At 46.0% G+C, this 26,015-nt stretch overlaps 1 protein-coding gene across 7 annotated transcripts in view; it reads left to right on the top strand.

The window, feature by feature from the left end:
- LOC310769367 (cyclin-dependent kinase 11B) overlaps positions 1 to 25,948 on the top strand; it is a 33,408-nt gene extending 7,460 nt beyond the window's left edge. For 2 of the 7 annotated variants that reach the window (XM_083628637.1, XM_083628632.1), the window contains 15 exons: positions 2,214 to 2,350; positions 8,039 to 8,155; positions 9,257 to 9,352; positions 9,447 to 9,605; positions 11,173 to 11,238; positions 12,331 to 12,506; positions 13,800 to 13,890; positions 14,015 to 14,136; positions 15,466 to 15,571; positions 15,699 to 15,820; positions 16,537 to 16,644; positions 17,737 to 17,853; positions 18,848 to 18,996; positions 20,331 to 20,520; positions 22,624 to 23,165. In XM_083628637.1, the coding sequence (XP_083484763.1) occupies positions 2,260 to 2,350; positions 8,039 to 8,155; positions 9,257 to 9,352; positions 9,447 to 9,605; positions 11,173 to 11,238; positions 12,331 to 12,506; positions 13,800 to 13,890; positions 14,015 to 14,136; positions 15,466 to 15,571; positions 15,699 to 15,820; positions 16,537 to 16,644; positions 17,737 to 17,853; positions 18,848 to 18,996; positions 20,331 to 20,520; positions 22,624 to 22,716 (1,803 nt within the window). In that variant the 5' untranslated portion in view covers positions 2,214 to 2,259 and the 3' untranslated portion in view covers positions 22,717 to 23,165. Of the gene's footprint in view, positions 1 to 2,213; positions 2,351 to 8,038; positions 8,156 to 9,256; positions 9,353 to 9,446; positions 9,606 to 11,172; positions 11,239 to 12,330; positions 12,507 to 13,799; positions 13,891 to 14,014; positions 14,137 to 15,465; positions 15,572 to 15,698; positions 15,821 to 16,536; positions 16,645 to 17,736; positions 17,854 to 18,847; positions 18,997 to 20,330; positions 20,521 to 22,623; positions 23,166 to 24,234 lie in introns of those variants that run through there. The other 5 variants (XM_083628634.1, XM_083628636.1, XR_014551621.1 and 2 more) reach the window with 4 other exon arrangements.
- The last annotated feature ends 67 nt before the right edge of the window (positions 25,949 to 26,015 follow it).

Genomic DNA, 26,015 nt, shown 5'->3' with positions numbered 1-26,015 from the left:
GTGAGAGCAAAATGCACACTTCTACTTTTTGAGAATGCATTGGCTCTGCTGTATTACTGTAATGAATCAAAAAGAAGATGCAGGACCACAGGTTAGCTACTCCTGACTTAACAGGACATGGACAAAGCCTAACGGTCCCCCAGGCTCACACCCTCTCTCCTCCTCTGTGGCTGGGAGGATGAGTTTGAAAGCTTTCACACCCACTTGTAGTTCAGCACAGTTGGTCTTGTCATTTGAGCATGGAACTGTGGTTGACATTGACTGTGGTTGATTTAAAAACAACCCACCATCAAACCATGGTTTCTGAAGCTGGCTTGTTAAAAGGAGTCATACTTAATGCAAACCACAGTTCCTGGTGTGGGTGGCATGGCAAGTTGCACTTAACCAAAAGCACAAGCTGACAGAGTCCTCCCAGCTGCATAGTGGGAGGAGAGCAGGGAGCTCGTAACTTCTTAGCTGCTGTGAGAGGGAGGGGAAAGGGTTGGGGGGCATGTTGGGGGGGGTAACAGCTAGGCATCAAATCATACTCTGTGTGATCTCTGAACATAGCTTTTAATTGATTGAGAAACCTAATAAGTTGAGGTTACGCAAGTTCGGCCTTCATCAGAAGCCATGGTTTGGGCATCTAACTGAGTGTGTCTGTTGAGCGATGGGTGGAGCTGGGGTTAGGAGTTGCTCCTTGTGCAGAAATCTAGCTAAAGAAAGACATTCTGCACCTACCACCCATAGAGGAGTCCTGTAGCCCTATGGATGCAATTGATATGTGAGCTTGGTGAGGAATGTACAGTAGTGATTTGAACCAACATTCAGAAAACCACCTCTAATATGAGGGATTTTACAACTTAAGAAATGGACCATGCATTTCACACAGCTTAATCCTGCATATCTGATTCACCCCAGTGGGCATTGGATAAGTACATAGGAACACAAAAGCTGTCTTAGCACCCGTTCAGACTATTTGTCTCTCTTGCCTAATAGTGCCCACTTGGGTGGTGGGGAACCTTTGTCTGTCCAGCTGCTGTTGGACTCCCAACTCCCATCAGCCCTTGCCAGCATGGCCAATGGACAGAGAAGGTGTGAGTTGGAGTCCAGCAGCATCTAGACAGAGCGCCTCCCCATTCCTGGTCTGCTACGACTGGCAGATGTTCTCCATGATCTTGGACAAAGAGAGGTCCTTCCCATCCGCTGCTACCTGCTGTTTAACTGGGAATACCTGGAATTGAACTGGGGACCTTCTGCATCTAAAGCAGGTCCTCTGCCACCAAGGTCTGTGATCCCTCCCCTACAAAATTCTCCAGCATGCAGGCCTCAATTCTTCTACCAGCCCATAAAGCAATGTTACAATGCCTTCCCCTTAAGAGAGAACATTTGGGCACTAGATCAAGCTCATGGTTAAGAAATTGTGGGCTGTATCCAAGGTCCGCCCTGCTCCAAGCAGATCCATTGAAGTCAGTCCATGCAGCTGACTTGAGCCCCTTAATTTTAGTGCATCTGCTCTGAGTAGGGCTAATATTGGATTTAGCTATGTGTTACAGGGATGGAGAACATCTGACCTCTCTTATCTTCCCCTTGGGACTCTTCCCCAGGCCACCGCCTCTCCTTAAGTGTTTGGGTTTTTTTGCCTGGCCGGAATGTGCCCTTGAATTCTGATAATGCCTCTGGCTTTCCTGGAACACAAGGATAAAGAGTGTAATGTAGGAACTCACTTGCTGAAGGAAGGTGAAATTCACACCTATTGCTCTGCCCGCTTTTGCCTCTGGCTCCACCCGCCACAGGCATGTGGCCCCTAGAATGTTGCCGAGAATTGAATGTGGCCCTCAAACTGAGAAAGGTTCCCCACTGCAGTTGTACTACATCCATGGTACTGTTGCCAGAACCATGAGCCAGAGGCGATGTTGGTAGTCACTGTCCTCCCAAGAGGGGTCTCTCTTGCGAATTTGAGGAGGGTCCAAAGCAGGGTAGGTGGGTGGGCAGTCAATATATATCTTAACATCCTGATTTGTGTTGGTGCTTACTTGGCTAAGCAAAACCTCTCTTGATAAGGGAGATTCGGCCTTTGTGCAGATGCCAGAAGCTACGCTCTTAAAATAAACATTGCTAACCTTTCTAGAGGGAACGCAGCGATAGAGACCATATAATTCAAAATTGTTAATTAAAACAAACAAAAACCAATTCGATAAAATAACACGGGCGCCTGATGAAACCCTTCGTAGGGACCGCCTGGAGCAGCTTGAGCGGAAGAGGGAGCGAGAGAGGAAAATGAGAGAGCAGCAGAAAGAGCAGCGGGAGATCAAGGAACGGGAGAGGCGAGCGGAGGAGAGGCGTAAAGAACGGGAGGCCAGACGAGAGAGTAAGTAGCTCAGAGGTGGGGGCGGAACGGGGCGAGGGAAGCCTTATTTCCTTGCGGGTACGGATCGTGTGTTTATTTCGTCTATGACGTTTATGCCCTGCAAACCTTTGACACAGACGTGCTCCTGGATGTCAGGCAAAGGAGGCTGTCTTACGCCGCATCAGAGTCTTGGGACATCAAGCTCAGTACTGCCTCATAATTGACTTTCCATTGGCACCAGCTCTCCGGGGTTCCAGGAAACTCTACCTGGACACGAGGGGGGATCAAACCTAGGACCTTCTAATGCAAAACGGATGCTCTGCCGCTGAACAGCAGCCCTTCTCCTAAGACCTAGGAACATAGGAAGCAGTGTTCTCTTGAGTCAGACCATCGGTCCAGCTTGCTCAGTATTATCTACACCACTGTTTCCCAAACTTTGGTCTCCAGTTGTTTTTGGACCTCAACTCCCATCCTCCCTATCCAGCAGGACCAGTGGTCAGGAATGATGGAAATTGTAGTCCCAAAACAGCTGGAGACCAGCACACTGGTCTACCCTGACTGGCCGTAGCTCTCCAGGGTTTCAGGCATGAATCTCTCCCAGCCCTACCTGGAGATGCTGGGGTGTTGAAACTGCTCTGCCACCGAGCTACGCTTTCCCTAATAATAAAAGCAGGGTTCCAGTCCCCATGTTTCTGAATAAAGAGCCAATTTAAATAGGAGCATAGTAAGCTTGCTTGTACTGAGTGCATCTAATTCAGTGTTTTCTGCACTGACTTGCAGGGGTCTCCAGGGTTTCAGACGCAAGTCGTTTTTTCCAGCCTTGCCTGCAGAAATCAGGGGTTGGACCTGGGACCTTCTGCAAGCACAGCATGTGCTCTAGCACAACATTGTGGTTTTGTCTCAGGGCACAGAAGAGCCAGAAGGGCATGGGCTTTGGTTCTGGCTACTGAATTGCCGCTTTCCAGGAATCTCCGCTTTCTTGTTTTAAAAGAGAAAGAGTTTATAGCCTTTGCTGCTGCCAGGATAGGCTTGGAAGTGTGTGGGCAGAACATGGGAGCTCAAGGCATTGCCAAAAACAGCTTCGCTGTGGTTGGATGCAGAAGCGCTGTGCTCTGTAGATGCTCCTGTGGTTATCGGAAGCAGGAGAGCAAAATAACCCCCAAGCATGGCTGCTCCTTTGCTGGTTATGCAGTGGCCTTACGATAAGCAGAAGGCTTGCGGTGCTGGAGGTTCCTCTTCCTGGTGCTCAAACTACAGGGCATGCTTAACCTTTTTTTGTTAGCCCCCCAGGTACTCTTTTTATTTTGTAGAAAGCTTGGGGACGGGGAGTGATTAGCTAAAATTGGGGGGGGGGGGTTGGAATAGAGTGTTTGGATTGCATTAAGTCCTCCCTTCTCTACCCTCCACAATAATTTGTATTTTTTTAAATCCTCCACACTTAAATTTCCAAATGGGTATTCAAAATATGTACAACTCTCCCACCCCACCCCAGTGTCATTTCCTGCTCCACATAGTCTCTTAAAGTTAGCTGGTGTATTGTTGCTGTGTCTCAGTGCTAGCTCCTGCTGTGATTTTGGGTGTGACACATGGGGAAACGGAGGTATTGGGGTCTAAATGGACCCTAGAATGGTGTGAACTCATATTTAGCAACCTAATAAGAACTATAGGTTAATCTTTTTATTATTATTAAAAAGCACCAAACATCTGTATATCTGCTATTTTTTTTTTTTAAGGTTGTTCAATCTCTGTGCATTTGCATCACTTTTAAGGTATCATAGCCAAAGTTTTGCATGATGGTTCCTGAGATCAAGGAGCAGGTTATTGTCTGTGTTTGGCTACACAAAATGAATGCCATTTTGAATCAAGATTGGGCACTGAACCTTTCAGAACCACTACTTTTAACCACTGATTTGAAAACTACCATGTTTTTTTTGTTGTTGTTTCTTAGAATCCTGGGAAACTCTCAGTACAGGGCCAGTAGTGTGTGTGTGTGCTTATCTGTCTGTGTATATATTTTATTGCAAATATAACTGAAAGAAAAAGGAATGTCAGATCGCATTAACAATCATGCATCAATCCTACTTAAAAAAACACATATATAAATGCAATGAGTCTGGATGTCGAAACAGATATCCAAACAGGATTGATGATTGTATACGTTAAAATGGAGATAGGTAAGTAAGATCTCCAGACTGTTGAGTAATGGATGGTGAATGTTTATCCTTCCAACTGTGACATACTAGTCTTTGTCCCACCACCACCCTCTTAATCTTCTGGAAATACTGAGTTTGAGGGAAACGGGCAAAGGGTAAGAGACCTGTGATTTGTGAGACCTCATAGGTCCCCAGGAAGTCACTATCCTCTCTTGTTTCCAAAGTACAGGTTGTCAGTGCCACTGATTATGCAGCAAAAATGGTGCTCTCTGTGCAGGAGAGGGAGGCATCTGCAGGCTAGGGAGAACCCCAAGGTTTGCAAGTGGATATATCTTCTTATATGTATAAAAATGTAAGTCTGTCATCATGCTGTCATCATAGCAACCAGTAGGCTATGTCAAGAGTGTGACAACAGAATAGCAGGCAGGTGAACGAGCAAGCAGCATGGGCCACAGGTGGCCTAGGAGAGCTGTTTCATGGGGGGGAGCTGCAGTTTGGACAGTGAGAACTGAGCATTCTTGGTGGGCATGGAATGCTGACTGATTGGGGGTGGAAAACGGTATGTGAGATGAAATAGAGTGGCTGAAATACTGAACAGCACCATTCCACATTTGCAACATGATATTGCGAGTTCCACATAGGAAGCTGGCTTACACTGACTCAGATCATTAGTCCATCTAGCTCAGTATTGTCTGCACTGACTGGCAGTGGCTCTCCAGAATTTCAGAGAGGGCCTCTGTCCCACCCCTAACCTGGTGGTAGTGGGGTTTGAACATGGCACCTTCTGCACTCAAAACAGGTGAAGTCCTGACCTTTGGTTGCACCGTCTGATCTTGACTTGTTTCACCCAGATTTGTTAGCAAGGAGGCTATCTAGGTAGCTGTCTGACACTGAGTTAGAACTTTGGTTCATCTACCTCAGTATTGTCTACCCTAACTGGCAGCAGCTCCAGGATTTCTGTCCATCTCTACTTGGAGATGCCAAGGATTGAACCTGGGACCTTCGGGGACTTCCGGGTTGGCGCCATTGTTTAATGGCGGATTCCCTCCGAGCTCCGGAGGGAATCGGCTCCGTAGCGTCTGGGTCTGGCCGCTGCGGCGAAGCGGAGACCCTTAAAATCACAGGCGCGGATGCCTGTGAACACAGAGACTCAGCGGGCACCATTTGCGCCCCCCCAATCCGCGACGGAGCCTTTTTAAAGGCTTCGGAACGGAGGCAGGGTGGGGCGTGGTGCTGAGAGTACTCCCTCGCCTACGGAGTGAAGCCGCAAGCCATTGACAGAGAGCGCCAACTTCTTCCAAGACCGATTGGACTCTAAAACATAAACCCGTGAGTAATACGGAGATTGGAACTTTAAAAATCTTTTAATTTTGGATTTGGAACGAGCGGGAAGGGGCTAAAAAGGAAGTCCACCCCCCCCTCTTGTAAACAACTTAAAGCAAAGGACTGGGCAGCTAAGGTCGAGAGAATTTGTTTTTGTTTTTTAATGAAAGATCTTGACTTCACGGTTTTGACACGATAAGAAGATCTACTGGAGGATAAAAAGAATTTTGGGAGTTGAAATTTCACCCCCCCCCCGAGACCCGGGAACGTCCCATGAGAAAGCCTGTTGCATTGAAGATTTTGACAGCTGTCAAGTGAGCTGCTAGTCAGCTAGTTGTCAGCTGGAAAAAGAGAACATTGTTTCTGCTGTTCTTGCTGGTTTATTTGGTATAATTTGTTGAAAACAAGGAGGACTGTTACAAAATAACTGGACTTTTGGTTTTGAGCTGAAAGGAATACTAAGGAACTAAAATCCCCCTAGAGGGGTAATAGGGACACTACATCATAAAAATGGCTGGAGTACGTAAATTTCAAGCAGAATTGGACAGAGCACTCGTTCTCTTGGGAAACTTGCAAGAGGAATACAATGCTTTGTCTACAGAGGCATCATTACTACACTGGACAGTAAACAACATTTTTGAGTCTGATAAGGACTTGAAACAGGAAGCCTATTCTACTGAACAAATAAATGAAACTGAAAGTGTAGATATGATGGAGCAATATGTGGCTTTTGAAGAAAATGAAGGAGGAGCAGGAGATTTGCAGGAGTTAAAGGAGAGCTACATTATGAGGCCTGACATGATGACAAAAAAGGACAATAAAAATTGGATGTGGAAAGCCTGGTCTGAATGGGAGTCTGGAAAATGGAGAGACCCTCTTTGGAGGAGATCTGAAGACCTGAGGATTACAAATTTGTTGAAGGGGAAAGCTGGAGCTTTGGGGACATCTGGATCTGAAAGAAACTTGAAACAAGAGTTGGAGCACCCCATAGGCTTTGCTTTTAAGGATGGAGGACCGGCTGGAAGTAACATGGATTCTGTTGGGCCGGAGCCCCTCCGAGACCTGGGGCTTAATATCAAAGACTATCAAAGAGACCGGCAGAAAGGAACTGAGAGAGATATAAGGGCCTCGGACGTGAGATCTCCAGGCTAAATAAATAACATAAAGACTGACGGATATTGGTTGGGGACTGGAACCGGGAAAAGGGTGGGTGGAGGTTGGAAATCCAAAGGGTACATAAGGATAATTTGCTTTTTATATTTTGTTAGTGGTAAGGAAATTGGGTAAATCGTGGAAGGGAAATTTTGGTCGACTTTAGGAAAAAGGTCTAAGAATAAATAATGAGGTATAAGTATTGATGTATAATTTTAAAAAGGTAAAATTGGTTTTTTCTTTTTAAATTAATTGAAAATAAGGTTGCTAAAAATAAATTGAGGAAATGGAAAAAAGAAGTAAAATAAAATAATAGTATGTTAGAATAAATGTTTAAGCTAAGGTAAAGAAATAAGTTAAGAACTTGCTGAATTGACAATTTAAATTGGAATACAAGAAGGGGAGGTGTGAGGAGGTCTGAGAAATAAGGTTAAGAATTATAAGTAACAGAAACTTTATGTGTTTTTTCTATTTTTTCTCTTTTGTGTTTAGTTTTGAATATTATGTATTTTTGTGTTTTTTGTTTTGTTTATTTTTTGGTTTTTTGTTTGTTATGTGTTTCTTGAAAATGCTAATAAATATTTTATAAAAAAAAAAAATGAACCTGGGACCTTCTGCATGCAAAGGAAATATTCTGCCACTTAGCCACAGTTCATCCTTCTGTAGACTCTGGATACCTTCCATGTCTAGCTATTTCATGGTGTCCCCCTTCCCACATCAAGTCGTATATAGATTTCTGAAATAGTTGTTCCCTGCTATCATAAATAATTGATTCTTGGTACCTATTTTTTATGTTTTATTGGAGTCATCGTAACAGTCTTCTGATTGATTTTAAAGCCATGTCTTAGTCTGTCTGACCCTAATAGCCCATCACTGAGGTGCATTTTCAAACTTAAGGAAGGTTGAACCGTAATTAAACATTGCTCCTTATTCGAATGTGCCAGTGTAGTAACGGTAGGCAGCGAAGGAATTCTCATTTCGCTAGAGCTGCGAAGTTTGCGTGAAGCAAATTGCCATGGTGTAAGAATGGAGATTTCAGTCCAGGACTCACAAACAGGTTTTTTTTTCTTGTGTTGACCAGTTTCAGCACACCACAGGACGGTGAGAGAAGACTACAACGAGAAAGTAAGGATCTGGAGCCGCAGCCCGCTACGACAACAGAGAGAAAAGCTTGAACAAGGAGAAATCCGAAAGCCAGGTAACTTTTAAAGGCATAAATGTGTCTTCCTAGCACCAGGAAGGAATCCACCGAGCTAGCCGAAAGTATACGGCATTTTAAAATTATTTCTACTTAGTTATTATCCACCTTTCAACCTAAAGTCCCAGGGTGGCTTACAAGAATTAAAGCACAACATTAAAAATGTTTTTGTTTTCAAAAAACAAATTTGCAATCATAAAAATAAGGTGGATCCTAAGAACATGCACCTCAGGTGTCCAAAGCCAGGGTAAAGAGGTGAGTGTTCAGCATCCGCTGGAAGCTGCATATTGAAGGGGCCAAACACACCTCTTGTCGGGAGGGAGTTCTACAACTTGGGGACCGTAGGAAAGTTTCCACTCCATGTATATCATTTGAGCTCAGTGATTCAGTTTACTTGGCTTTTATTTAGTAAACAAAACACAAGGATGCCATGTTAAAATTATTTCCAAGTGTTTTCGTGTAGCTTAAAGCTAACAAACTGAAATACTGCATTAAAAATAGATAGATAGATGATAGATAGATAGATAGATAGATAGATAGATAGATAGATAGAGTGGTACCTCGGGTTAAGTACTTAATTCGTTCCGGAGGTCCATTCTTAACCTGAAACTGTTCTTAACCTGAAGCACCATTTTAGCTAATGGGGCCTCCTGCTGTCGCTGTGCTGACGCCACACGATTTCTGTTCTCATCCTGAAGCAAAGTTCTTAACCCGAGGTAATATTTCTGGGTTACGGAGTCTGTAACCTGAAGTGTCTGTAACCCGAGGTACCACTGTAGATAGATAGATGGATAGATAGATAGATCATCCTTCCAGGGCAACTCTGTGCATGTTGACTTGGTTGGCCCACTTGGTGGCAGGCATTTTCCTTGCATTCTTCAGACCAGGAGAGGGAAGGGAGATGTTGGCCCTTTGTTGCTGGGGCTCATGGGAATTGGAGTCCAACGGCTTTTGGATGGTCATGGGGTTCCTCACCCCTGCTTTAGATTTTTAAGGAAGAAAAAAAACTGCAATATTGTACAAGTAGAATCCCTTAGTACTTTTGAGAATTGGGATTTCTCAACCCTGTTCCCAATTTTTTAAATTAAAAATAAAAAACAGTGAAAGAAGAAAAGCCAGAAGAGAGAGACCCCCTTTCTGATCTACAGGACATCAGTGACAGCGAAAGAAAAACCAGCTCAGCGGAAACATCCTCAGGTAACCACTGGGGTGTAAGAAATTTAGGGGTTCTTTAATGAGCCAATAGCAGTTAGCTTGAGAGTTGAGGTTGGGGTTTTTTGCATTTTTTCAGGGGAATCTGGATCCGGTTCGGAGGAGGAAGAGGAGGAGGAGGAAGAAGAAGAGGAGGAGGAGTCCAGCAGTGAAGAGTCAGAAGAAGAGGAAGAGGAGGAGGAAGAGGAGGAGGAGGAGACAGGAAGCAACTCTGAAGAAGTGACAGAGCAGTCAGCTGGTAAGTGTCTGTCTCTCATGCACACACAAACACGCAGCAGCATTCGTGTTTCTACTGTGGTCTCTTTGGAAGAGTGAAATGTGTTTGTGTATGCACACACTTTCTGCCTCTCAGGGTTGGGGGAGCTGAGCAGAAGGGGTGGCTGTTGGGAAAACGCCCGGGAATGGCTGCCAACTTGCCAAGTCTTCGGGGTGTCTCTCCGGTGTTCTCCCTGGCTGTAAAATCTCCCTCAGTCCAGAGAGACCGGTAATAGGCGACCCTCCTCTCCTGAAAAGAGCACGCCAGTCTTCTGGCATATCATAGCAGAAGAAAGACTCAATCGTAGTTCTAAAACTACTTTATTTACAGTCTATATACAGAGACTCCGTCAGTCCGTCTGTGCTCTCTGAACATCAGTACAGAAACTGCGACACGCTCAGAAGTGAAACTAGCTTCCAAAAGTACTCAGGAAGAGATAATACAGACTTCCTTTCTCACACTCTCTCAGACACTCCCATGATGTATACAATCATATTACCACTCACTGGTACAGCTGGAGCAGCTCGGATTGATAAAAATCCTAACAGTGGCACCCACAGCACTGACTCAAAGACCCAGTTATGCCCATTGGTCTAAAAATGTTGCCCACTCATGAAACCAGCCTTTTGCGGCCCTACCTAGAGATGCCATTGTTTGAACCTGGGACCTTTTCCATGCTGTACCGCTGCTGTATCACTCAGCCACGGTCCCATTTTAGTAGTGTTAATTCTTTTTAATCATTGCAACCAGAAGAAGGCCATAGTTCAGTGGCAGAGCATCTGCTCTGCAGGCGTAAGTCCCCAGGTTCAATCCCTGGCGTCCCCAGGGCAGGGCTGGGAATGTTCCCTGTGTGAAACAATAAAGAGCTGCAGCAGAAACGTCCTTAATTGAACTTGGCATCAGCCTCTGCTCTAGAGGTTGCAGGATCTGGAGCTGAGCTTCAAAGGAAACTTATGGAAGACTATGGTCCTTGAGATAGGTAAAGGTAAAGGGACCCCTGACCATTAGGTCCAGTCGTGGCCGACTCTGGGGTTGCGGTGCTCATCTCGCTTTATTGGCCGAGGGAGCCGGCATACAGCTTCCGGGTCATGTGGCCAGCATGACTAAGCCGCTTCTGGCGAACCAGAGCAGCGCTCGGAAACGCTGTTTACCTTCCCGCCGAAGCGGTACCTATTTATCTACTTGTAGTTTGACATGCTTTCGAACTGCTAGGTTGGCAGGAGCAGGGACCGAGCAACGGGAGCTCACCCTGTCGCGGAGATTCGAACTGCTGACCTTCGGATCGGAAAGTCCTAGGCTCTGTGGTTTAACCCGCAGCGCCACCCACGTCCCCTATGGTCCTTGAGATAAGTCAGGTCTAAAGTTGTTAAGGGTTTTATAGGCTGATGCTGCCACCAGCTCTTAAAAGTGCCTAAAAGTTACAGAGCACCATACAGTGATTAAAGGACCAGCAAGATGGCGCCATCCCCTGCCCACAGAGGTATGAAAGCAATCAAGTTCGATTTTCTTCCTAGCCTGTCTCATTCTTTCCCCTTTTTTTGCCTTGCAGAGGAGGTGAGCGAAGACGAAATGAGCGAAGAAGAAGAGCGGGAGAATGGAGACCACCTCCCAGTGGGTAAGAAGACAAATGGCGAAATGTGGCTTTATGTAATCTCTCTCCTTGTGCTTGTGGCATGACCTTGGTGATCCTCTGATGGTTTGGAGGCACCTCCTAAAAATACGGTTTGTGTACTAAGGCTTCCCCCAACCCACCCCAGGCTGGTTCTCGTGTTTGCAGTCTAAAGCAAGTATAGGGAACCTCAAATGCGGCCCCCAGGCCTCTCTTTTCCCTTGAGACTCTTGCCAGGTCGCACCCTTCCCCATGCAACACCTTTTTAAAATTAACTTTGCTGCATTAATTGTGCATTCTGCAGCTTTCTGGTGTTTCATTTTGTAATCTTTAAGGTAATATTTTAGTTTCCTGTTAAATTAACTTGCTTTTGAATGTGTACTGTGAGGTGTCTTACTTGCGTGGGTATAGAAATCTCTGGCTTTTGCATGACTTGAATGTATCTGTGATTCTTGCATTCCAGGGGTTTTGGACTAGGTGAGCCTTGGGCTCCCTTGCAGCCCTACAGTTCTATGATTCCAATGTAGCCTACTGTACAAAGGCAAGAGTCACAACTGTTGCTCTGCCCATTTTTTATTTAACTCGGGCTTCAGGCTGAAAAAACAGTTCTGCACTCCTGAACTGGAGCTTCCTCCTCCCTGACAGATACAAATATTTGGCAGCCGCTGAACATAGATCCTGGCCTGATTTGGGTGCAGGTTCTTGAAGGGCAAAAAGGCGGAGAAGCTTTACACAGTATATAATTTGACTTGTGGACCTTGCTGCCGCAAGACATGGTTAACAGTTGGATTCAAGAAGGATAGGTCTATCAAATAGCCATGAGAACCGTGTCTAATGTTAGTTCTACTTGCAGTGAGTAACTTAGGTTCATTGATTTCAGTGGGTCTGCAACTTAGATAAAATCCATGATATTGATGAAATGAAATCCATAATATTGATAAAATCCATGATATGGAGCCCCCACACTCAGAGGCAGTTTGTCTCCGAGCGCCAGAGGCAAGAGCAGGACGTTTCCTTCACACCCTCCTTTTGAACTTCAGGGGGGAGAGGATCCCCAAATATCCGCTTCCTGCCATGATTTGATTCTTACGTTTGAAGTTGCAGAGTCAAGGTTTGACCGGGATTCCGTGGGGAGCGAAGGAGAGGAAGAAGACGCTGGCGAGGGGACCCCACAATCCAACACGATGACGGAGGGTGATTACCTTCCAGACTCACCCGTGTCATCACCTGTGGAGCTGAAGCAAGAGTTGCCCAAGTATCTACCTGCCCTTCAGGTTAGGGGGCCGCCATAGATCTCTGGCCTTCCTGGGGAGGGGCCAGGCCAAGCCAGTGGTATCTTTTGCTGACCTCCGAATGAACAGAGACTCCATGTACCCACCTGTCACAGTGGCCCACTGGGATTGGGCAATCTAAGTGTCTGGCCTGCTTACTGGAATCAAAAAAGGCAGCCATTCCGCTCCTTCCCAGGCCCTCCTACCACTGTGCTACCCAGGTCTAAGCCATGGTTCTTCTTAAGATTACTTCCAAACCTGGGCTCATGATTTGTCTTGCTCCAGACAAGCCACAGGCAAGGTTTGTTCTTGGTTTGCTGCGTGTGGTTTGTCTGGGAAAGTACGTACCTCTGGTTACATACTTCATTTGTTCCGGAGGTCCGTTCTTAACCTGAAACTGTTCTTAACCTGAAGCACCACTTTAGCTAATGGGGCCTCCCGCTGCCACTGCGCTGCCGGAGCACAATTTCTGTTCTTATCCTGAAGCAAAGTTCTTAACCCAAGGTACTATTTCTGAGTTAGCGGAGTCTGTAACCTGAAGCGTATGTAACCTAAAGCGTATGTAACCCGAGGTACCACTGTAAGCCTGCGTAGTGCAGCAGCAGCAGCAGGACCAGAGGGCAGGAGAACAGCACTCACATTTTTTGCTAAGTGTATCTGCATACTTTCTCATTCACACTAAACCATGGTTTGGCTTGGCATTGGATGCAAACTGGGTCTGCAAGAGCCTCAAAACAGTACTCCACACCACAAATATATAGAGACCCAAACATATCCGTATAGTTTCTATATTATAATAATACAAATTAACATGACAAAATCCCACATGACCAAAAAAAACCCACTCACCCCATCCTGCGACTATGGATCACATGTAACTAGCTTCTTTCAATTATGAGTCTTTCTCAAGCTCCTGCATACTCCTGCTATCAAATATTATTTCTAGTGTCTTATTTCCTTGGAGTTGGGTTTTTTTTTTAAAAATCAGATTCCAGCTCAAACCAGAGATGAGCACAGCTCCACTCAGGATAGTTGTATGATAAATGGCCCTGGCTCTTACACTGTGCTTTGAATAGAGCTTGAATTGGCTCTCTCCACACCCCACACCCCATTTCTTTCTTTTTTAAAGTTTCTAGTCCCTAGGAATGTGAAAAATAGGATTGGAATCACAGGGCCTAAGAGGGATTGTCTTGTGGCCCTGCGTAATTCCTTGCCCCTCCACCCGACTTCTAGAAGCAGAGTAATTTGAAAATTAAGAGAAATTGTGTACATATGCAACTTTTATTCTCTCTCTAGGGCTGTCGTAGCGTTGAGGAATTTCAGTGTCTAAACCGGATCGAGGAGGGAACATACGGAGTGGTGTACCGAGCAAAAGACAAAAAAACAGGTTTGTTGTTTCTTCAGCAATGGCACCGCTTAGAGACTATAGTAACAAAGCGGTGCCTAAATGGTCAAAATAAGTAGGTAAGTTAATAGTAATAATAATACTAATAATAATAAATACTTTCCAGATGAGATTGTGGCGCTGAAGCGGCTGAAGATGGAGAAGGAGAAAGAAGGTTTCCCCATTACTTCTCTAAGGGAGATCAACACCATCTTGAAAGCCCAGCACCCAAATATTGTCACTGTCAGGGTAAGGCCACCAGCACTTGATCGCTTGTTGACGTGTTAGCTGGGCGCCTTGTAATTGTCCTGGATTATATTCTGTGGCTTTCCCTTGTTCCAACAAAGCTGCAGCATACATACCATCCTTTCATGGAAGCCTATATATGTAGCTCCGTATCACTTAAGCCTCTTTCCCCTCCACCCACAAGGCAAGGGGACATTGCCTTTTATGAAAACGTAAGAAGAGGGTGATGGATCAGGCCACTGGCACCTCTAGTACAGCTTCCAAGCAGAGGCTGGATAGATGGTCCATTGGCGTGAGCCAGCAAGGTGCTTTTTATGTTCTTAGTTTAGCACTACATAGCTGGGATACATGGCTGATTTGTTTTTGAGACCTGAAAGAAAAGCAGGGTCTGAGCACGTGAGCACTTTCCCGCTTCCTGTGGCTTCCAGCAACCTGGTATTCAGAAATATTACTGCCTCCAGCCATGGAAGCAGAGCATAAGCCAATATGGCTAGTAGCCATTTCTAGCCCTTTCCTCTGTGAATGTGTCTAATAATATTTTAAAGCCATCCGAGTTGTTGGCCCTGCCTCCTGTGGCAGCGAATACCATAGTATTTACTAGGCCCTGTGTGAAGAAGAAGTACTTTCTTTTATCTGTGCTGAATCTTCCAACATTCAGCTTCACTGGATAAGTTCTAGAAAGGAAGAAAAACGTTTCTATCTAGCCTTTCTCTATCTAAGCTTGTGTTTAAGCACTTGGCTGCAGAGGCTTTGCTAGGGCATTTAAAGCATGGTCCCGATTCCTCTCCTAAGTGCTTCTGGGTAGGTAATGAATTCAGGAGATAAGTAAATTGGAGTGTGTATCCCAGGCTACTGGCTAGGGGAGGGATTTGGAGAAATATTGTTTCAAAGTGACCTTATCTAGAGGTCATTCAAAGGTTATTGAATGGGAGAAACTGAACTGGGTTTATTTGGAGCAGGATATATTGGGACATTTGGGGGTAATTTGGAGTGATCTGGGGTGAGGAGCAAATTTATTCAGGGTGATTTGGATAGGAAACTAGTTGGCTGGCCTCCAGTGACATTTTGATTAAAAAGAGTCCACACCTGTTAACATATTACATGTTAGCATATGTTAATTTGTATCTGTGTGCTGATACCCCAGATCTTCCCAAGTATCTGGTTATGTCTCGGCTTGGCTGGTAGTCATAGTCTGCAAGGAATCCCATACACTTGAGTGAGATGTAAGTAAGTGCAAAGATGGAAGGAAGGAAATTATGAATTAAACCCTGCAGTCATCCAATAGTATCTGTGGCCTTTAGGATCACTGGTGCATCTCATTTCGGTTTCCAGGAAATTGTCGTCGGCAGCAACATGGACAAGATATATATTGTAATGAATTACGTGGAGCACGATCTCAAGAGCCTCATGGAAACGATGAAACAGCCATTCTTGCCAGGTTTGTGGCATTTCTCGAATTCTAAACACACTTGACATAAACTTAAGCTTACCAGGGTGACAAAGGCACGGGTGGGTCCTGACTTCTTTTGCCACCCCCTTAGGATCTCTGCTGTTGTATATTTCAGGGGAAGTGAAAACCTTGATGATTCAACTGTTGCGAGGGGTCAAGCATCTTCACGATAACTGGATTCTTCATCGAGACTTGAAAACGTCCAACCTGCTATTGAGCCACGCTGGCATCTTAAAAGTAAGAGCCAACTTTTTGAAGCTGTTGCAAGCAGTCAGATGTGTTCATGGCAGGCTCTCTGCAGAGTACATTTTGACCCATCCAGGGTTGTTGTTGTTTTTCCAAATGCAACGTAAAATCATACGTTATTTATTGCATTTATTTATTAAGCTGTATGCCCTTCCTTTCTATAAAACATTCACGGTGATTGTCCAAAGCTGCGAGAGAACCCAACCACCACCAGTGGGGTCTGGCTTCATTTGGTGACGCTGCAGAATTTTAGAGTTGATAGGGTATTTAGAGATTTATCCAGCACACTCCCTGCTCCTAATAGGTATCTTGCCGCTACAGCATCCCTGGCAATAGGTTGTCCAGCCTCTACTTGAACAACCCTCACCTTCAAAGAGCTGGCAAAATAGGGGCCTCTGATATTTCAGCAGAAAGAGTATTTCACAATACTGGTTCCACCAATGTAAAAGCCCACCTCTCTATTACCAGACAGAGTGAGTGGACTTGCCGGGATGCGATCTTTATGAGATCCTCTTCTCAGACAGTTTGAGGGCTTTAAAGTCCTAGAAACGAGCGCCTTACTCAAACAGAAGCCAGGGCAGTGATACAAAAAGCTTTCTAGGGGCATCGAGCTGACTGCTGCCGAAAACCATATATCGGTGTAGAATTTAGCTTGTGGTCCCATTTGTCCACGCAGTTCTTACGCTATTCCATTTCTTTCTCACCAGGTTGGAGACTTTGGGCTGGCCCGAGAGTACGGATCGCCTCTGAAGCCGTATACCCCCGTCGTCGTGACATTGTGGTACAGGGCGCCTGAGCTGCTACTTGGAGCCAAGGTTTGTGACTTATAGCCTTTCCTGCCTGGGAGTTTCCAAAGGCAGCTATTTTTCATCATTCCCATTTTAACATTTATCTTGGCCGAATGTACCATGCAGCTGACAAGCGGCACTCGCTTGGTTGGTTTTCCTTATTAAGTTGAGTGACCTCAAAGTTTTATAAACCTCTATAATGTTCACCCTTGGCTATCTTTTCCCTGTATTTTAAAACAAGGCACAAATCTGGGACGTTTGCATCTCCCTTCCCTCAAGATGATGAACCCACCCATATATTGCGGTGCGGTGGAGGGGGGGGGGAATAAGTGGAGAAAATGGACGCTGCTTGACTCAAGTGCCAAATGATAACCTGCCATCGTGACTTACCGTATTTTTCGCTCTATAAGACGCACATTTTCCCCTCCAAAAATTAAGGGGAAATGTATGTGCGTCTTATGGAGCGAATGCGGGCTCCTTGGCTTCAGCGATAGCAACGCGAAGCCTCCAAAGCGCAGTGGAAGCGCTCCCGCCACTCCCCAGAGGCTTCACGTTGCTTTCGCTGAAGCCTGGAGAGCGAGAGGGGTCAGTGCGCACCAACCCCTCTCACTCTCCAGGCTTCAAAGATAGCCACCCGAAGCCTCCGGAGCGCAGCAGGAGCTCCCGCTGTGCTCCGGAGGCTTCGTGTTGCCTTCACTGAAGGGTAGGTGCCCCTTCAGCTAAGGCGCAGCGCCCCTTCAGCTAAGCGGGAGGAGAAATGGAAGGGGCTCCATTTCTCCTGCCGCTTCGCTGAAGGGGCGCTGAGCAGAGAGGGGGAGAATTTTTTTTCTTGTTCTCCCCCTCTAAAACAAGGTGCGTCCTATGGTCGGGTGCGTCCTATAGAGCGAATAATACAGTCCCTTTTCAACCTCACCCACTCAGCAGCACAGTTTTGGAATTGTTGCCGTGGACTCTTCGCTCCCCATGCTGCAAAACGAAAACAAAAAACCCTTGCTTGTTCCAGAAATCTTTGCATGCCTCCTTGCCACACCATACTGACCTGCCTTGACCAAGGCAGCCATGCTTGGCGGCCCACAAAATTAAGGAACTAACTTAATTTCTTATTCTCCTGCCTTCCAGGAATATTCCACAGCCGTCGACATGTGGTCCGTGGGTTGCATATTCGGAGAGCTGTTAACCCAGAAGCCACTGTTTCCAGGGAAGTCGGATATTGACCAAATTAACAAAGTTTTCAAGGTAAAGCTTCACACAAACACACACACTGCCACTCATTATATATTTGCATAATGCCAAACTAAACAAAACAAAATAGGTGCTAGCTTTCTCTTTTCTGCTGCAAAGACCCCCTAAAGAGATGTTGTTAATTCCCTGTTTTTCACTTGATGATATTCCGGCCCCCAGTGGGTCGAAAAATAAGATGCTTGCTTTTCGATCCAGTGTTCTTCCTTTGTTGCTAAGCAACTAGTTTGGCGGGCTATCAGTGTCTTGCTCTCCACCTGACATGGTCTGGATGGCACAGACATGCATTTAGTGACACACTAGGGAGCTGTAGGCAACTAGAAATTCCTTGTGGGTGAGCAAACCCTTCCAGTGGGCCCCCTCCCCCCCCCTTTGTTCATGTACTAACTGCAGAAGAAGGAAACTCTTTTTTTTTTCTCCAACCTGCATAGAAATGCAGTGAGTCTTAATTTTTTTACTAGCTGAGCAGTGGCTTTTGGTACCACATGGTAGATACTTTTAGGGTGTAAGGCATGGAGCCCTAACAGTATTGTAGGGCTGGAGCCAATGACAACTCACTCGAGTTTTGTCCTCACCCTCCATCCTGCTGAGTTCTACAAAGGCCATACTGACTCAGAGGAGGAGGAGGAGGAGGAGGAAGCTGACAGGCCATGCCTTCCTCTGGACTGGTTTTATGTTTTAAAGTAGGGGCTGGCTGAGGTCAGATTGGATTTTCAGTAACAGAAGGCCAAGTCACTAGCAACAGATGCATACCAAAAGCCGGAAAAGTTCCTAACAATATATCGCCCAAATAGGATGATACTTCCTGGTTTTTCAAAACTTTTGTCCTCATTTTGTCTATGATCCTTATTCCATTTTCTTGATCTCCACTATTTTTGTCCACAGATGATCCTCGCTAGTATCATACTGACTGGGGCAAGGGGAGAAGGGGGGTTGAGCCATTTTAAGCCAGCTTCCTTACATGGTTTTTCATAATTATTCTTTCTGGAAGGATCTGGGAACCCCCAGTGAGAAAATCTGGCCTGGGTATAACGAGCTGCCGGCAGTGAAGAAGATGACGTTCACGGAATATCCTTACAACAACCTCCGCAAGCGGTTTGGGGCACTCCTCTCAGACCAGGGATTTGATCTCATGAATAAGTAAGTCCATAAGAACATCAAAAACGTAAGATGAGCCCTGCTGGATCGAACCAAAGACCCATCTAGTCCAGCATCCTGTTCTCACAGTGGCCAGCCCATACAGGAGGAGGTAGAGCATAGCCTTCATGACTAGCCGTCCTCCGTCAAATCCCCTTTTAAAGCTGTCCGAGGAGAGAACCATGAATTAGAACATTGGAAGAGGCCTTTTGGATCAAGCCCATCTGGTCCACTTTCCCCATTTGTAATTCCCAGCAGCTGGTATTCAGCTCCCTCCAAGAGTAAACTGCTTTGAGGTTTTATTACAATCATGCTGTGAAATATACTGTACAATTTGAAAAGTTGTTTGTCTGTCTGTTCTCTGCATTCAGACACTCCTGAAGTTATGGCCACCCAGTTTGGCGTGATGGTTCCCAAGATGTAGGAGTGGGTTTCAATCTCTGTTCTAATACTGTTGGACACCATTCTGAGTCAAGATGGTGGACTGAACCCTTTCAAACGGCACTGATTTAGACACCTCTAGAGATGCCACCACCCACTTTGGCACAATGGTCCCTGAGATGAAGGGTTGGGTTTTAATCTATCTATGTTTGAATACCATTGGGTGCCATGTTGAATCAAGATGGCAGGCTGACAGGTTTTAACCAAATTTGGCAGGAGACCAGCAAATCACATTATATCCGTTAATGAATGGGGTTTCTTTGTTTATTAGAATTCCTGAGCAATGCTGCATACTTTCTGCTAGTTAATGAATAAATAAATAGGCAGCACAGAGAGAACACAGTGATCATGGCTAGTAGCCATTGATAATAGCCTTATCCTCTATGAATAGCACCACATTCAAGAGGCAGATGCAACCCAGCGTTGCAGGGAAAATTGAGCCGCTTGGATAAGGTTCTGACCCTAACCCACCCGACCTTGAGGCACATTGTGATTGCTACACACACACACCCACACACCCAGATGCCATGCCATAGCAATTCTTCCCGGTGGGGAGTGAAGTGGTGTATGAAATTGTGCTAAGTGAACAATTTGCAAAAAAATCTTCTTTGGCGGCATCCGACTTCATGCTCACCCGCGTTTTTCTGCCCGAAGCTGCCTGCTGCTTTTTTCCAGCACAGCGAGCAAATCGTCAGACATGAGAATTTGAAGTTCTGGGCCGCTGCTTTGTTTTGTTTCTAAAAGGGCTTTCAGTGAGCTCTCGTCCAGGTAAAATAGCGGCAGCTTGGCATTGCAGGGTGGCTGCGGTTCATACTTGCCCACTCTGGCTCACCTCTCCTTCTGAAATTCGTTTTCTTCATCATTCCCATCAGCTCATTGTGCTAACCTTTTTCCAGGTTCCTGACATACTACCCGGGCAGAAGGATCACTGCTGAAGACGGCTTGAAGCACGAATATTTCCAGGAGACGCCGCTGCCCATTGAGCCGTCCATGTTTCCGACGTGGCCAGCAAAAAGTGAACAGCAGCGAGTGAAACGTGGGACGAGTCCACGGCCGCCAGAGGGGGGCTTAGGATACAGTCAGCTGGTAAGTTTCCTTGTAGTCGGCGAAGCTCTGTGTAAAAATTCACCAGCCTAAAAAGGCCTGTGTTTTAAAAGTTTCTGGACCTTGTTGAAATTTTCAAAAAGGAAAACCCAAGATGGAAGATGGTGCACTTTAAGTCTATAATGCTTCCAACATAACTCCCTCTTTATTTGTAAAGGTAAAGGTAAAGGGACCCCTGACCATTAGGTCCAGTCATGGCTGACTCTGGGGGTGTGGCGCTCATCTCGCTTTATTGGCCGAGGGAGCCGGTGTACAGCTTCCGGGTCATGTGGCCAGCATGACTAAGCCGCTTCTGGTGAACCAGAGCAGCACGCAGAGATGCCGTTTACCTTCCCGCCGGAGCGGTACCTATTTATCTACTTGCACTTTGACATGCTTTCGAACTGTTAGGTTGGCAGGAGCTGGGACTGAGCAACAGGAGCTCACCCCGTCGTGGGGATTCGAACTGCCGACCTTCTGATCAGCAAGTCCTAGGCTCTGTGGTTTAACCCACATCGCCACCCGCGTCCCCTTTATCTGTATGTTATGTTAATTTTATGTTCTCATTCTTTGACCAAGATGACGTATCCAGGTGAAGAAGCTCTGGGTGTTCTTGGTTTCTGAACAGCCTTTTTCTTTTTAAAGAGGAAGTCACAGTCTTCCTTCTCTGGGCTGTACCAGGGGGGAAGAACAGTTCTGAACGCTCGTCTTGCGCCCTTCCAAGCAAGAGCAGAACCAGATGCTCCTAAGCCAGGAAGGAGAGGTGGAACACAGCTTTCCTGGAACCAACTTCGCCCTCTTCGAAATCACCATGTGCCACCTCTTTCTACAAATTATGCAGACCATCCTTGCCCCAATCTGATGCCCTCCAGATATTTGGACTTACAGCAGGACCAGTGCCAGGCATGATGGGACTTGTACTCCCAACAACAGCTGGAGACTCGAGTTCGAGAAACACTGGTCTACACTGACAGCAGTTTTCAGAGGGTTCAGGCATGGGACATTCCTTGCCCTACCAGGAGATGCCAGCTGGGATTGAACCAGGGACCTTCTGCGTACAGGGTAGATTCTCTGCCACTGAGCTATCACCCTTCTCCAGCAGCGCTTTTAACAGGAAGAAGGGCCTGTTACATAGCTCAGTGACAGAGCACTCCTCTTGGAATATAGAAAAACCCCTGTTTCAATCAGTCCTAAGGATCAGAGATAGCAAGCTGCCTCCCTCATCTCTCCTTCAGAGGTGGCTGGCAGCAGTTAAAAACTCACTGCTAAGCCTGCCGTTAGTGCTCATATTGCAACCACTATCCCAGGGGTCAGCAAACTTTTTCAGCAGAGGGCCGGTCCGCTGTCCCTCAGACCTTGTGGGGGGTCGGACTATATTGGGGGGGGGGGAGAACGAATTCCTATGCCCCACAAATAACCCAGAGATGCATTTTAAATAAAAGCACACATTCTACTCATGTAAAAACACGCTGATTCCTGGACCGTTCGCAGGCTGGATTTAAAAGGTGATTGGGCCGAATCCAGCCCCCGGGCCTTAGTTTGCCTACCCAGGCACTATCCCGTCTATATTGCCCCCCCCCCCCAGTCCCAGACAGTCCCAGCATTTGGCTTGGTAGGTTTGCAACCGGCACAGGCCTTATCTGCCAGCAGGTGGCGCTGTTGCTTTGTGGAACGCTTAAAGATAGAGCCTTTTGGATCAGACCGAAAGGCCTCTCTAGTCCATCTTCTTCTTCCTCACCATGGCCTGTGGGAAGCACACAAGCAGGGCCTGAGAACGGTTGCCCTTTTCCCACTGTTGCCTCCCACAGACTGGTACACAGTTGAAAACCTGTGTGTGCCTATAACCATCGCAGCTTGCTAGCTGTTGCATGAGCTCCCTTCTTCGACTCATAAGCCTCATTCCCTTCTCGAGTCATCTTAAACTGGTACATCTTGTGGGAGTGAGTTCCGTAAGTTAACTACGCACCGTGTGACGAAGTCCTTCATTTTGTCTGTCTTGAAATCTCCCACCATTCAGAGACCTGACATTCTTAGAATCTCCTTATCTGCAGCTGACTGTTGGCTAGCGAAACATCTTAAGTTCGCTTCTCTGTTTTGTCATTCTAGGGTGACGACGACCTGAAGGACACCGGCTTCCATCTTACGACCACAAACCAAGGGGCATCAGCCGCAGGACCAGGCTTCAGTTTGAAGTTCTAAAGCGTAAGGCGAAGCAGTGCAGGAGGGAGACGAGGAGAAGCCAGAGGGGAAGCGAACACTTTGCTTTTCTGCTCAAGCTGTTGGCAAGCGTGTCGACAAGCGCTCGCCGTGCAAATCCACTCCTCTCGGGGGGAGGGGTGTGTGTTTGTTTTTTGCAGGATGTCACCTGCATAAGTGAAAAACGTTCTTCCTGGATCTGGCACAAAAAGTCACTGCGATTTCATTTCAAGGATTGGAATTAATCTGAATAGCCAAGGACTCTTTTTTGCAAAAAGAAGAAAAGGCAAAACAAGAAAACAAAATCCCAACGAACTTGAATGGTACAGTTTTGGAAATGATTCTTTTTTTCCCCCTCTTGTTTGTATTTAAATCTTCTACTCTGGATGGGATTTTTGTTTTTGTTTTTGCTTGTACATTTGTAGAATAAAGAAATACAATTTTTAATTGTTTACCCCGTGTAAAGGAAACTCTTCTTCACTAGTGCCAGACTTGGAAACAGGAAATGATTTGCACAGAGGCACGCAGATCTTCACCCCTCCTTCTTTTTCACCATTATCAGCACTCTTTTTCTTTTTCGCGCTGCTGCAGTTTTCCTCAGTTTCACTTCTGGAAATCGAATTACATTTCCAGCAGGGGAATAATTTGGCCAGCTTGCATTTTGAATGTGTACATTTTCCTCAGAAGTTTTGTGGTGCAATGCTGAGCGGAATGTCAAAATGTTTAAGGGGAAGCATGTATCAGTCCAATGATTGATGGGAGATGCCTGCTAAGTTACTCTGGTGGTTGCTAACCCACCAAAGTCTGGGAGGATGAGTGCTTTTCTTTCTCTTTCTGCCTCCCTGTCTTCCATCTTCTGTTCCCCTCAAGTGCAGAAGGGCAGGGCTTGCCAGATGCAGCACCTTAGATGCTCACCTTGAAATTGTGCAAAGTACAATGCCCTTTGATTGCTCCCAAGAGCAAAGGACTGTTCTGTTGCACAAGCTTGTTGCAAACAGAACAACATCAAGACAGCTGAGCAGAGGACATCCGGAGTCTTTGAGTTCTGACTCTGACCAGCAGCCTCAGCCTGCCGGTTACTTTTTATTGCTAATCCACAGAAACGGGTTCACGTAGCTGTAAGGGACAGGCACAGATGATTGTATCCAACTTACTTTTACTCCCAGTAGACTCATCAAAATTAGTGGACCTAAGTTACTTATGTCTATTAATTCTTAATAGGTCTCTATTCTGAGCAGGACTCTCATGGGTTACAAAGCTTTGGGGAGCTGTATAGCTGAAAGTTTCTCCGAGCAAATGCAGATATCAGTCCCTCGATAAAGCAACTCTCCCCACTCACCAAAGGTGTTGGGGACTGTTCAGCTGAGGCAGTTAGTTCTGCAGTTGTTAAAACTGTCCTTAAATGAAAGGAAACGATGGTGTGTGTGTGTGTATAATATATTTCATATATATATTAGAAGTTCTACCAAGTAATCGGGGACCGTAATGCATTGAAATTGTTCCACTGCATCTTCCTGGCAGGTATTTAAACAGAGAGAGTGGGATGGCAGCTGACTCGCTCGCAGAGTACATTTCTGTCAAATTTTCATTTATGCCGCCCCCATGGACTAGAATATCATCAGGTACCCTCTTTTCTTTTTGTCTCTTCCTGTGGATCCAAGTTTGTTTTCCAGGTACCTCTGTGGCCTTCCAAGATCTGACAAGAATTGGATCTCATCCGTGTTATTAACGCCCATTTTAAAGCAGAGATGAGCATGTGGCCTTTCAGATGTTGTTGGAATTCAACTCCCATCTTCTTGACTGTTCGGCCATACTGGCTGGGGCTGATGGGTCTCACAGCAGTTGGAGGGCTGCAGGTTGCCCCCCCCCTTTTCACCATCACAGTTGGAAAAACTAGATGACTCCCCCCCCCCCACCAGAAGCCTGCCATTCTTAGAATCTCCTTATCCACAACACATCCAACCCACCTTGGTTGAAACATGTATGGGATGCACTTTAAATGTACAGTGTAGATTTGCCCTAACACTGTGTGAAATTGATTTGCCAGGCTGTCGGCGTGCAAAGAAATTGGGTGCAGAGTTCTGCATCTTGAAAATCTCAGGGATAACTGCTTCCATTCGAAAACACCAGCGGTGTGAGAGTTTCTAGTCCTTGTGACGGTGGAAATAACGCTTGGAAGTAGGTTGGCCAGTGTCTACTGAAATTGCATGTGGCAGAATAAGGTGGCCGGAACCTAGAAACTTGCAGCAGAACAAACCCAGCTCAGCCTTGCCTACTCAGACTGGCAGTTGCCTTCTAAGATCTCAGGCTGTGACCTTAACCTTGGGACTTTAGGGGAGAGGCAGGTAAGAAATCTGATTCATAATAATGAACAAGGATGATACTGTTTGAGCATATCTATGCATGCACTCTTAACATGTGCTGTATGCGCATGCTCCACTGTGATGTGGCCAATGTTTTTGGTCACATGAAGCTCTTGGTCAGAATCAGGTTCCTATTCCTCCTTTAACTTTTATTTTTGTACGTTCACCAAGCAAGGCATTTTGTTTTGATCCTGAAGTGTTCTGCTGGGTGTGAAACCAGCAGAGGGGAGCGTGGGGTTTTTATTTTGTACTTTTGCAGAAGAAATATAATCATGACTTGTACATAGTGTGTTCATGTAACGTCAATGGTTTTGCTACTCTGCTGGAAAATGTACAGATATTTATACTTGTGTACAGCTGAAATGTTTTTGGGACTTCGCAACATTCCGTTGGGCGTGTTGAAATATGTAAATGCACAAATTCAGACTGTGTGTGTAGAAGCCAGCCTACTGCACCCAAAGGTAATATTTACATTCATAGCTCCACCTACTTTTGTCTTTGGCCCCACCCACCTCTGGCAGGTGGCCCTTTGGCAGAAAAGGGTTGCCCACTGGGTGCTCTAGGGATGTCTTCGTAAACTTGGCGTTGTAGTCAGAGTAGGCCCATTGAAATCAATAGACCTTAGTCAGGCTGGTTAATTTTAGTGGGTCTACTCTGATTAGGGCCACACCCATACCACACAGCTTCCCCCAAAGAATCCTGGAAACTGGTGTTTCATAACTGTGCTGGGAACTGTAGTTCTTGGGCAGGGAGAAGCCATATACTCAAAATGTGTGTTAGATCTGTGGTATGGATGCGACCCGGGACTTGCTCGCTTGTTTGTTTGTAAGTTGCTTTGGGTTGGGGCTAATAAATAAAAACATTAGATACAACCCCATGCTTTCCCAGATATTCTGCCGCCAGATGGAAGCCCGCTGTCTGTACTTCGGATCCTTTTGA

Source organism: Podarcis filfolensis, assembly GCF_964270895.1.
Source record: "Podarcis filfolensis genome assembly, chromosome: 8".
In the NCBI taxonomy this organism is placed as follows: domain Eukaryota; kingdom Metazoa; phylum Chordata; class Lepidosauria; order Squamata; family Lacertidae; genus Podarcis; species Podarcis filfolensis.
This window is presented reverse-complemented; position numbering and strand designations above follow the sequence as displayed.